Genomic DNA, 13,819 nt, shown 5'->3' with positions numbered 1-13,819 from the left:
ATTTGAAAAGAAACCACAAGCACTATAAAAACCCATGTCACAAACATCTTATTCAGAAATCAAAACATTAGCACTTTTTTACCATACGAACTCAGTGCATTCTTTCACTGTTCAGAGCAATCAATACCGTATAAATGCACGTAAGGGCCGCACCCTGTATTCCCAAAGGAAATATTAAAAAAAAGATCCATGTAAGGGCCGCACACAAACTTTCTACGATCTACATGGGAATGGCCTTCAAAATGCACACGCCGTGGCCTCCGCGATCAGCTCCGGCTGCGAGCAACGGCGCACTTGATCACGGAGGCCACGCACATGCACAAGAGCTTCCAGATGCCGCTCAGGGATGGCGCCCAAGGCCACAGGTCATCATAATCATCGTCAACTTTTTTTTGCAGCAAGCTCCCGCTATCCATATCAGCATCAGTATTGCCAGCTCCAGTTTTTTGTGGCTGTCAAAGGCACGGGAGTTGTGCTAGCGTTAGTTCACTGTAGTTCCGACTGTAGTTCCGACCAAACATTTCAACTTAAGCTCGATGGACAAACACCTTAATATCTACACGGCTCGGAGTCTGACTCAACATGGCAAGCATGCGGTCGGCAGGAAATTTGACGAGGCCAAGAAGTGCATCCGACAATGGTGCAACCAATAAGATGCATTGAGGAACACAAGCTGCAAAAAGTGCGCCTTCTGAGGTAAGCCTTGCAAGTTTCCCGAACTGGAAGAAGAGCTGCTCTGCGGTGTGATGGATGTGTGGTTCAACCGCTACGCGTTGACAACGGTCACGCTGCACGACTTCTTGTGGGATGAGCATGCACCAGAGCACAGCACTAGCTCGGAGTCAGAAGACTCTGGGAGCGACGACTGGACGTAGACTAAATGCTGCTCATTCCTTGATTGGTGTGTTTCTAGATTTAAAAAAACATTTTCACGCATTGGATGTATGGGCCGCACCCCAAAAATTGGCCCTTGAATCTGGAAAAAGAAAGTGCGGCCCTTACACATTTATACAGCATTTCATTCAATGCTCGCAAAAAGTGGGCTAGGCTCAGGATATTCTGAACATGTCAGAATATTACTGATCATTAAAAAGGATTACAGATAATTTTTTTCCACTTCAGCTCAAAACTGCACTGTTTCACCAGCCAGAGCAGAAAGAATTCAACACAATGTGGTGCGATTAATGTATATACAGAGCTTGCTTTCGTTTTAATCGGCTTTTTCTAAATATGTACAAAAATGCCTTAGCAATAATCAAATCTCCTCTCTTTCAGACAAGAAAACTGCAATTAGCACTAAAGAGCTGAGGATTGCTTACTCACCTTTGCGGAGGTTTTCGAAGAAAGCCTCCTTCAGTTCATTAGTGACACCGAAATGCTCGGAATTTTTGTTCAACAACTCTACAAGCAAAAGGTGAAGCACCTCAGGAGTGCAATCCTGAAGATCACCCTCTTGGGTGGACGAGTCTGCAAATTATAAATGGAGGTTTCCAAGTTCAAGTCAATCATGGTAACAACTAAAACAACTTGCATGCAGTACTGTAGCAGAAACAGCTGCATGTGAAAATGGCAAGAATTGGGTCTAGTAGGTTGTTCATCAGCCACATGTGACTAGAATGACAGCTTGCTTTGGTTCCAGATCAGTCACATGCAGCATGACCTCTAATACTGAACCAACTTTTCAAGACTACTACGATATACAGCACAGTCACAGTAAAACTCCAAAAGCAACAGTGCATAACAGCATGCCTCTACTTATGTGCATACAAACTGTGTTGCCGCCTTTGCAGCATCATTCAAGAAGCAGTAGCTAAGAAACGCGCGCGACGAAGTCAAGCGCTGCAAAACCACCTACGCAGTTCCATCGTGCCTCCACTTTTAGCCACTGCTTCCCCGTGCATCGCACTGCCGTGCTACGAATGGACGCTCTTTTCTTCCCTTTTCTACTCTTCACTGCACTTCTACTGGCTTTCCTTTCCCAGCGGGCCGCGCCGCCTTCTTTCTACGTTCATAGCCAGCTTTACTTTTTCCGTGCACGCCGCGCGCATCCCCCCCCCCTCCGGCCTCGAAGTCTTTAAAAAGTTGGCTTCTTCTCGCGGCCGTGGAGCTTGGTGGTGAAGCCACCTCAAAGAGCACATTCGGTATCTATTTGCCTCGCATTCCTAGACTTCGCTTGCGCCGAGATATCATCACTCCACGGGAGGTACACCGCCATGGCCAGACGCTTTTTACTATGGCCGATTCTTTGAAAAAAAAAAAAGTGCACTCATCTATGGAAATCAAAACGGGACCGCAGCTTCACTTTACTATGTCCGAGTTTTTGCTATAACAGAGTTTACTATGGCGGGGTTCTACTGCAGCAGAATGTTGTATAGTTACTAACTACAATATGGCAACTACATCAATCAATTGACGCCTTCCTTAGCCATGCCAACTGATGCCAATTGGCGTCAACTTGAGCATAATCATAGCGCTACAAAGAAAACCTAAACAGCCAAAGAAGAAAATTGTCGCAATTTGGGGCTCAAACTCGGGATAACTTGCGCAGGGCAGGTGCTCTACAGCTATGCTAACAAGACGCCTAGCAGCTGGCAGTGCAAGGCCAAAATAATCGACTCGAAGGGGGAGAGGTCTTAGTCCTATGTATTTAGGGAATCTGCCAATGTAGAGTAGATTTCAATTAAAGGAGTAATTACACATTAGCAGTCATCTATGCAGCCACAAGCCTGTTAGAGAAAACCAAAATGGCATTCTCAGAAACTTCAAAACACCTACTCCATCTCTGGGGATTCCCTAAATACAATGGCCCTAAATACAATGGAAGAGGTGTAATCTAGTTCAATTGAAAAGACAATTAAGGTAGTAAAGAAAGTACTACTTCAAAACCAACCATATCTGAGGTGCGTTCAAACTAAACTTTTTCCAAGCAATTTTTTTTATTTCGTCTGCAAAAAGCTCAGGCTACCTTCATTTTTCAACATATTGCACTGCAGAGCGACATTCATAGCGATGACGCCATGAATGCACCACTCCTGCAATTTGGGACATGTTTAAACCGCTGAAACACTGCTGATGCAAGAGTGGATCAGCTTGAAAATGTGCAACTGAAGTATCTTCAGTGTTGGAAAAACCCAAAAGTCACCAGGTGCGAGGATAGACATGTAGGTATGAGGCCTGACAAACCACAACAAAATTTTTTCACAAAGCAACTTTAAAACAGAAGCCATACAATAGCCAAATTGTTCTGATAGAAGTGTGCAGGTGCATTCTTTTCTTGCCATTTTTATCCAAATGCTGGTAGACACTTCTGAGAAGTGTTCCCATAGTCTTCATCCATTACCGCTGTGCCCTTGGATGTAGTTAGTATAATGCCGTTGCAGGCCCCAGAAATAGCAACCATCAGTTTCACAGCACTCGTAGCAAGTAACCTGCAACTTCTCCAGCAGCAATGGGTTCATGTAGTTTCACTGAGCCAATTGCCACTTAGATTCAGGATTGAGAAATGGAATCTATGTTCCATATATTGCAACAACTGAGACAGCACACAGTTGATACCATCATGCGTCAAACATCACCAGACACACTGTAGCGCGTGAAGCCGTCATCAGTAAGCATTCACAGAAGCCATTAGGAGAAAATGTTCCACATTTCCAGGCCTTCATGCAATAGTGTGCACAGATCTTATGGAGATACTGATATTGACAGTTATGTCTTTTACGGTCAGTCTCAATCCCGCATAGGCATTTCATCTCTTTGAGAAATTATGTCGCTCAAAGAGCAGGATTATGCCCAAGGCTCATTTGCTTACACTCACGCGATGTTCAACCTTTATTGAACAGTCGCACCCACAAGAGCACATTTCCCACCACAACAACGACCTTCCCACAGGTCTTACTCAAGTGGAGATGAATTTCAATTGGGTTCAGTCCATGCAAGCAGAGAAACCAGATGAGCACACACTGCACACTGTTCTTGGGGGACAAATTTATTGTTAGTCCTACAGTAGACTCCTTTAAAAAGCCGGCCTCCAAGGGGAGAAAAACCTGTAAGTAACTTGAGAGCTTTCACCCCGACAAGGATGCGGAGTGAAAACAAGCCATTTGCTCCCGACCTAGCTTGGTCAGATATCCTCACCCATCATCTGCCATGCACCGGTGGACATGAGCCAACCAGTGCGCAGAACTGGTCCTCATGGCACCACCCTCCATGTTTCTGACCCATCTGCTCGTAATGGCTGCCAGTGGCGGATTTCACAGATTTGAGCACGATTTTGAAATTACTGTCAAAATAAGTGCTACATTTGGCATGATTCTTCACGTTTCTGAAAAAACAAAATCTAGGACCGAAGCTAGCATGTCCTCGCAGCACCAGAGGTGTCATTTGGAAAAGTTGCCGACAGCAAGCGTAGCGTGCTGGCTTCTCAAGTGAGGTAAATGCAAGTTTTTCCTCTCTGCAATCATTCAGAGGATGGCTCATTGCAATGCAAATAACATAAGGAATACTTATAATTAGTCTTCTTGTGCGTTTCAGTTGTGATGCGGAATCATTTACAAGATTTGAAAGCAAGTAAATATGCTCTGCCAATCTACACTGCCTCATCTGTTTGCAGTGTTTCATCTATTATACAATTTTAGGTGTATGGCTCATGTGAAATGATGCCCTGAAAGGCTAATGTGAAGGGAACGCTTACGATGGTTATATAAATAGACTCCAGTGGCAATAGCGAAAATACATAGCAGCTGGGCAAGCAACTACTTTGGCCTAGCTGCTACTCAAATATACAGGGTACGATCAGGCCGGAAGCAACAACAGAGCTAAAGCTAACTACAAGGGTAGACAAAGAACAGCAGATGGAAAACTATATCCTACTACAACTTTCCATCGGCCATTATACAAGCCAGTATTCAGCCTTTCAGACCTCGAATGCATGCAAAGGCTTAGGCATAAAAATAGGTGCCGCCATTACAACAAACTAGACATCTGCATTTAGGACACTTACCAGAGTCTGTGTAAGACCGCAAAAGGTCAGGCAGCTTGAGCCGGATGAACTGTGTTGCGCAATGACAAAGCTCTGCACTAGACGAATGAAGCAATGAAGTGCCGAGAACAACTTCTTGTACACGATTCAATCTCAGCACACGGCTTATGTGGGGTAGCAGCAAAGGACTTGGTCGAAGACTCTGTGAACACAAACAAACATTCAAATCAAATCTTTATTTAATACCATCTTTCTCCTATAAGCTGGAGGAAGAAAGAAAATACTATAAGTAGGAACAAAAAGCTACAGGAACAGTAGCTTGACGGGGCTCCTGCCCCTTCCTTGGCACAGGTGGCGAACAGACCAGCATGGAACTCTACATTCCAAAAAGGTAACAGGTGCACATCTAATATGGACTGTAAGGCACATGCTCCATTCCCACACCCATGTCAGTATTTGCTTCTGCAAACCAGAGTTTGAAGTCCAAAGACATATTCAATGCTCTTTGTGCACTTCTGACAATTTATCCAAGAAAAAGTTTCTGAAACATTGTCAATGAACCTTCCAAACAGAATGCAACTGAAGACGTGATTAGGGTGACATTGATAAGTCAGTTGCCACTCCTGCCAGAGACCCTGTGAAGTTGTGCGTTTATCTCTGCTCTGTCATACTGCGCACCTAGCAGCTAGCCGGCACAGTCAATATATCATGATTAACCCAACACAGTTAAGTGGCATACAAGGTAACCAAACTGTTTTAAACCAGAAGTAGGCAAATGCCCTCATTTTTACTTTTCCTCCCTCACCCTCACTTTTGAATCCATGGCCCTCCCTCACCCTCATCCTCACAGCGTCCACTCTCCCTCACCCTCGCTAACAGTCGTTTTAAAACTCGTTATTTTTTGCAGTCTGCAATTTCTGGCAATATTACTGAGTAATAAACACATAAGGCAAGCCCTAAAGGCACTATTGGACGAGAGGCTAGATGCTTATATTGTTGTGTGTGTACGTGCACGTGTGTGTATGTTGTTTGAGCTAATACATGCAACGAAACCACCAAGACAATGACAAGTTCCATGCACTGCATGCATAAATGTACCCTGCACTTACAACATTTCATTGTTATTTATATGCCCTGCTAAAATGAGTCAGCACGCTGTTGTGTCTGTGTACAATAACTAATGTACACCAAGAATATTTGGAAAACAATGCAGTAGCGTTTACCACGACAATTACAATAAGTGCTAAGCACAGAATAGACTCAGAAAAGGGAAAGTTTGTAGGTCGATTAATTACCATTAACCGATGACATTGCGACTGCAATGATTGATTGTAAAACATTTTAGAGCTTGGTGCCAAGAGGTTGGGTCTTCTGAATTTCACTGCTTCTAATCTCCCGCCAATTTGTGCGGATTGCTGCATGCTTGTCTGATTACGCTTCCACACGCATGGATGGAAGATGGTGAAGACCATGCTTTCAAACTATGTGAGAGACTGGCAGTTTAGCACGCGTGAACGAGAGTATGTGATGAAGACGATGGCACAGTAAACACAGCTCAAGAGATTAGTAGTTCATACAGGCAGCATGTCAAGATTTCTCCCAACTCATTGTTCATCTGAGAGAAGTGTATGAACCGACCGACATTAAACCGGACTGGCACTCCCTCTTGGTGATGTGCTCAGCCTTACCGCGCGTCTAGTGCTCTGTTGTTCTTTCTTTGCGATGTGTTTCGTGGCGTTTCCTGAAAGCTTTGTAAATTAAGTTAATGTAAATATATAGAATATATTTTCAATGTAATAAATACCAGGCTTAAAAAAAGCTGTGGTGATGGCATAGTGGTCTGAAGCAGCGGCCAGCACAACTGATTTTTTAGCGCCACCGCAGGTTCGGATCCCGCTCCCCAGCTATGAAATTTTTTATTTCTTTAGTGTCTTCCCCCAGTGCAATGACGGCTTTCGCCGCAGTGAGGCTCTTATGCTGTCGCTTAAAATGAACATTATTCAGGCCACTTGAAAATCAAACTGGTTTCTAAAATGCAGCATTTGGGCTGAATAATAGTAATCATTAACTCCCCGAGTCTGGAGCGAACGATTCCTGTGGTTGCCGTTTTAGTGCCCTATAACTCTTCCACTCCGCCAAAAAGCGGATGTCTTATCTGTATGAAGCCTGCTTCTAGCACGTGGGCCACCTTGGTCACATGACGTTGTGACGTCATCAGAAGCTGCCCACCAGATTATGAGCAAACTGCCCACCGTGGCAGTTTAATGATTAGTCGCGAAAGATTCCTCAGGAGCAACATAGGTCTCACAAGTCCCACCGATGGCAGCACCTGCCATCGCAGGGCAGTGGCGCGTAGCACCTCTGCGCACCGGTGCACCTCTGCGCCAGCAGCGGAATCAGGAGTCTCAGGAATTTGTGAATGTAGAGAATGACCAATTCTACCTCAGTAAAAGCCTGAAATGATGCAATATCACGCAGACTTCCATCATATGATATATCAACCAAAGAAAGAGCCTGTTCAGGTAAAGCAAAAGTACAGAAAGTCAAGATAAACCATGCAAACCAGGGCTAGTGGGGCTAGCGCACGGTAATACGTGGTTAACCAACCCCAAGCTAAACCGCCCGTGATTTTGCTTGTACGTCTACGCATTACCCAAACACTGCGTGTCAATTCCCTATCATGCCTGCAAGAAATTTGGTTCCTAAAATCAGGCGCACAATTACGTGGTCACACGTCTCACCAGGGACAGAAATAAACAAGAGATGTTCCTGTTATTTTGAGAGGAACACAACATTTGTTTTTGTTTTTAACACCTCGCACAATGCAAGGCGGAGCGAGCGATGATTCAGACAAAGGTGGTTAAGCTGCTACTTTATTTCCATGGTAAGACTACAGTGGTTGGCTTTGCCCACCACACTGCGACACCGCTTTCCTATACCACAATTCCATCGAGAATAGAAAACAAAGAAGATACGACTGTACTGAACTAGTCACGTAGATGAAAAAATTCCGCACCAATGCCACCAACAGGCTTTTAACAGTGGATTTTCGCAGAAGTATTTTTTGCGCCTCAACCAGCCCCTTCTTTGAAACTTCACTGAGCAAGAATTCAGACCTCATTCTGGGAAACAAAGCTTAGAACTTGAAAATTCAACAGCATTACTAGGTACAATTTCTACATGTTTTACTCTACACTTTGATCATCTGACAGACTAGGGGCTGATAATGAAAATGTTGACTGCAGTACCACGGTGCCCGTTCGGCCGATGGCCACCTGCACGGCCCGGCCAGTGTCCCCTTGTTACCGCACTACACAGGGTCTTTTACCTAAGACTTTAAACGATTTTTCCAAAAATAGGCTTTTTGAGTTAGAAGATCACTTTATTCGGCATACCATTGTCAGCAGTGTAGTACATGGCGGCGACGGAGAAGGTGTGCGGCTCCTCGCCTTTCGTGTTCGACTAGTGTACCTCCAGACTACAGAAGCTACATCATCCCCGGGAACCTTCACCCTAAGAACTAGCACTTTAAAATGGGAATTCATAACGAGCGACACAAACAAAAAACGTTAGCCCGAGTACGGCTCTGGCCACCACCCTCGCCCTCAGACAGTGCATTTTTCCTTCCCTCACCTCACCATGTCCTTCCTCCCTCACCCTCACTGAGTGAAATCCTCAAGGGGTGAGGACGCCCTCATGTGGACTCACCCTTGTGAGGATGCCCACCTCTGTTTTAAACTATGTCCACGCAGTCTTACATACCGTATTTACATGATTGTAAGTCGACCTATTTTTTTTAATCTGAAAATCCGAAGTCTGGGGGGGTGAGGGGAGACTTAAAGTCGATACCAAAGCATCGCACCATAAAGCGAGACAAACGAGATATCAGGCATGCTACAGCGTGGTTGCATTTTTGCCGCATGGCTCCGTCGCATCGCTCTTCGTGCTGGCCTTGAGCAGCTGCTATATCAACGCCCAGAACCAGCAAACCCTCCCCGCGCGCTGCGGCCGATTTCAGTTGCTGATAAGCGGGGGTGGCCTGATAACGCAATCGTGTTCTACTCTTAATAGAGAAGCTTAAGCGTCACCCAAGTTTGTTTTTTTTCTTTAAACTGCGCACTCCGCGCTTAAGAAAGTGTCGATAGTTAATGGAAGAGCCCCTGTTCCAATTGCGGTGGCACCGCCACTCGGAACAGCAGCGGTGCCGGGGAGTGTCGGTAGCTGACGGGAGAGTCGACACCGCTCACGCGAAATTTCTCTTTGGCTCCGACGCATTTGACTACTGCCGGCCACATTTTACAAGTTTTTAATGTAGTGCTTCGTCAATCGTCACTTGTGCTCTGGGCCCGGGAAGCGACCAGGGCTCGGTCACGGCTCAATTCAAGATGGCTGTCATTCTTTACGCCGAAAAAAGGAACTGCAAGCCGGGCCACAAGTTCAAAGTTCGCAACGGTTGATACAGGTGTGGCAGCTGCAGCGAGGCAAAATTTTCAGCTCTTCCACGCAATGTAGTGATGTGGCTGTTTGCGAATTGCGGGATTTCACTGCACGACGATGTTAGGACGACAAGCTGTGGAACCGCGGCAGCGATCACAACGGGAGCACTAGCGAGGATGATGGCGCAAGTGTGGACGAGTAGTCCAGTGACGAACACATTTTCATTTTGGAATGTGCCCACAGGCACGGGCGCGCACAGCGGCTGCTGGATAATGCTATCGCGTTCAACTATTGAAAACCAAGCTTAAACAACCTTTTTTTTTTTTTGGAAATGTGATTTTGGGGGTCGACTAACAATCAAGTAAATAGTATTCAATCTTCAAGCAGATTCTAAATATGCCATTTAATTTCATGTAAAACAAGTTCTTGCGCACTTATGCAATATGTTAAGTAATTATTTTGCTGCAAGGAACTTTCTTAAATGCATGGCATTACTTTTTGTGAAACCGCAGAATGCAACAAGAGACAGCTTCTCAGGCATACCATGCAAGGCATTATGGACGTTCTACGCATGCAGAACTACAATGCCTTTCAAATTTCAAAGAAGCATGTTGCACTAATAAAATTTTTTATGCAAAAGACCTACAATTTTGTCACACACTGTTTTGGCTACTACATTTCCTGGCTTTTATGTTGTTTTTTCCGCAATCCCATAAACAAAACCTAGCAGCGGGTTCTACTGTAACTGCTGCAATTTTTTTTTCCGGGGTTAATAATTACTCATGCCAGCAGCAGGTTCATTTCACACGATTGCTCAGCTGACAGTCATTATCATATAGCTAAGAATATAAAGTTTCAATACAGAATACTTGGTCATACCAATCAACCTACCTTTTGATGATGAAGAGGATTTTCAATTGCAAAGCACACGCTTGACACAAAATTGGGCTTGGCAAGAATGGAGCTGAACTCCTGGATCAAATACTGGGTCTGTTGGATACAAAAGATCAATAGCTATAGCTCCTTATTTTTAAGACTGTGTGCAACATGCACAGGATGGAAAAATCTTGAGCTGTGGAACAAAGACACAAAAATTGAATGGCACAGTCCTGTGAGGTTGCTGCAACAGCTTTTGTGAGATGTGTTAGCATGTTAAATCAATGTTTCATTTTATACATCCAAAAGAATTCTGCAGCTTATATTAAAAGGCAATATCAATTCTGAAAAAAAAAAATTAGAGTTCAAAGGACAATTACAATTCTCCCTTATGTGACATTTGAGCGCAGCTCTGTTAGTGTCTCAGGCTCTGTAGGCTCATTGTTTTGCTTTGCTGGGTCGTCAATACGTCTGGCGACGATATTAGTTCGAAAGTAGCATTATTTGAAGAAGACGACGATGTGTAATGCACTGCACAAGAGTGTGTTGCAGTTTAACACGACGCGTGATCGGCTGCAGTAATAGCCTAGTGCTCTCGTGCAGTGGCCAGCGAAGCTAATATGTTTGAGGCACCGCGGGTTTGAATCCCAGTCACAGCAATGTTTATTTTTATTTATTTATGGTTTGGCTTGGTTCCACGACGGCAGCAATGTGGTTCAACCTACAAACGGGCACTTAACTCTTTCCTTACCGTGGCACAGGCTATTGGCTATATGTCACCGATGTTTTGAACCTGCCGTCCAAAAAATTCAAGCCTGCGCTTCTCGACAAGCTGCGCCATCTAGTTTCCTTCTATAACACCATCTCTTTGGTTTCAGTTTTGTTTTTTCATTTTCTAACGTGAGAAGGTGACATGAAAAATGACACTTTGAATGGACACAACCTGCTCGTTAGCAATCGTGGAGTCAACTGCGCAGCAGTTAGTTGGAAAACCATGTTAAAAACCAGATTTCAATTCCGAAAGCGAGACTTCGTCACAACAGATTTTGGATGATTCGAAATTTCTGATGACAAATATCTTTTGCAAATCCGTGAGAATCGTATCATCGAGATTATACTGTAAATGAAAAGCCACATTAGAAATTTTAAATGGAATGAAAACTAGTAATATACATCAAGTGCAGTTCGAACAAGCCATGATAATGGGTAGCAAAATACATGTACATGTACGCCCTTTGCCAAAAGTAACTTAGCAACAGGTTTCTGACTGTCGACCGTATAACGGAGCCTTTACGGTACCTCTAAAGAACGAAAGGTGTCAAAATGTGAGAACAAGGGTTCACCTTACTTTACACAGATTCAGAGCTTAAGGGCTGCCACAAGTGCTTCACTACGTGGCTAAGAAACAAACCACCGTTGCCAGGTTCCTTTTGGCAAAGACGGTACATGTACTGCCAGCTTACCTGATGGAAGTCCTTTCCGCTACTTTTACCATCTCCACTGAAGTCAACGTGGGAAAAAAGGCAACGAAGCAGATGGCGCTCTGCCTCAAACCCGTGCAGGGCAACAAGCTGAGGGGAAAAAGAAGGACAGCACAATATACATAAAAAATGCATATAAGATAAGGCAGCTAGTGTGATTTTTCAACACATAAGGGTTTTTTTCAGTAAAAAGTGTACTGAGTACAGTAAAATGCTACGTCTTTTTTCAAGGGCAAAAAGGCCAAGATCACACCTCCTGACAATTAGTTTACACTCAACACACACTAAAAAAACAGAACTAAAGAAAACCTACAGGTCAAAAGCTATGCCTTGTTTCAATAAGTGTGGAAACATTTGTCACTGAAAATAACAGGGGTTTACTGATAAGACCATGTCAGATCATCAAGGCAAATTATGATTTTTTAGACTCAATATTCAAGCAGCTTATCCAGGGGTATTATTGGCGATATAAATGCATTAAAAACAAAAGAACTGGTACAGAGTACAAGCTGTCAATTTCTCACTTAATTCCATTATAGATGTTAATACTTCTACTATGGCAAACCTGATCAAGTTATACAGTCACAAAGCCATGTCTTATTCCCAGATTATTACGTCACAGCTGCTACCCCATCAGCTTTGACTAAAAAAGATAATCCTACGAGTACGGCATATAACTTGTGTGCACTCAAGAACTAAAGCCTATGGGCCACTAGTGCCACAAAAAGTGAGTATCCTCCAGGCTTGGGCATGAAACCTCAAATTCAAACTGAAGCCTAAACTTTGGCACAGTTTATGCATTTACGCTATGAAGACATCCAGTTTTTGACAGCACCTGCAGTCTTGAAACTTGTTACCCAGGGCACAAGATTTATAATCCTTGTGTCCTGGGGAACAAGAGAAACGCAGATTTAGCAGGACACAAAGAATCAGGAAATACTGGAGCCATGATCATCTAGTCAAAACCAACCGGCCATAGTGGCTCAGTGGTTAGGGCACTTGGCTACTGAGCCAGAGTACCTGGGTTCGAACCCAGCCGAGGCGGCAGTGTTTCTATGGAGGCAAAACGCAAAAGATGGCCGTATGCTATGCGACCTCAGTGCAGGTTAGAGATCCCCAGGTGGTTGGAATATTCTGAAGCCCCCACTATGGCACCTCTTTCTTCCTTTCACTCCAACCTTCCTCGCGGAGTGACTGGGGTGTCCATCCAGAAGTGAGACAGTTACTACCTTTCATTTCCTCAAAACCAATTTCTCAAATCTAAACCAACTGAATTTTACATCTCAAAATAACAATACCAAAAAAATCAACTAGTACACCTAAATGGCAGGTAGTATTTCTGTGACAAACATCATACCTTTACAAGCTATATGCTTCCATAGCATTGTTAGCTGACATGAGACAAAAGAGGCAAATCATGCTGCTCTCACACATCTCTTTCGTTTGCCATCCCTCGACAGCAGATTCATGTGCAAACATTTCTTATAATGGCACATTTAACATTTTTCATCTAGCATGAACACTTCCTGCTAGAGCACAGAGCACACACATATATGCCAAGCTTTACTCAAAGAAAAACAATGCTTACTGCAGTTTATGGGAACAATTCCTTTGAAATAAAACTGATCTTAAGCAGCCACAAAACCTAGCTACAAAAATAGAACTGTTGTAACAATGTTAAATGTTGTAACATCGAAATTCAGTACTGTCTCCACAAGTCCAAATTACCACTACTTGTCACTTGTGCAATCAAATTTACATCTGAAAGTCTACCTTTTGCAATTGTAACATTAAAGAACAGAGTTTAAGTTGTGCAGTTTAACTTCCCAAAGCGACACATAGGCTATGAGGAACGCCGCAGTAGTGGCTTTGGATTAATATAATATGCGCTGATATCAAACAGAACAGAAGAGTCTTTTGCCCATCGAAATGCGGCCGGGGCCGATAAAAGAACAATTTTGCCGTAATAAAGCACTTCAGCAAACGCAATCACTCCAACAGTCAAACACATTAAACCAGATAAATTATGGTGAAATAAAGTGTACCT

The 13,819-nt window shown here is 43.8% G+C and overlaps 1 protein-coding gene across 1 annotated transcript in view; it reads right to left on the bottom strand.

Annotated features, from left to right (window-relative positions):
- The window catches only part of Not1 (CCR4-NOT transcription complex subunit 1), a 145,462-nt gene that overhangs the window by 126,876 nt on the left and 4,767 nt on the right, over positions 1 to 13,819 (bottom strand). The window contains 4 exon segments of the mRNA XM_077646286.1: positions 1,324 to 1,467; positions 5,000 to 5,180; positions 10,307 to 10,405; positions 11,755 to 11,862. Of these exon segments, the coding sequence (XP_077502412.1) occupies positions 1,324 to 1,467; positions 5,000 to 5,180; positions 10,307 to 10,405; positions 11,755 to 11,862 (532 nt within the window).

The sequence above is a fragment of the Amblyomma americanum genome, chromosome 1 (assembly GCF_052857255.1).
Source record: "Amblyomma americanum isolate KBUSLIRL-KWMA chromosome 1, ASM5285725v1, whole genome shotgun sequence".
NCBI lineage: Eukaryota > Metazoa > Arthropoda > Arachnida > Ixodida > Ixodidae > Amblyomma > Amblyomma americanum.
The sequence above is the reverse complement of the archived record's forward strand: the minus strand, read 5'-3'. Positions and strand labels throughout refer to the sequence as shown.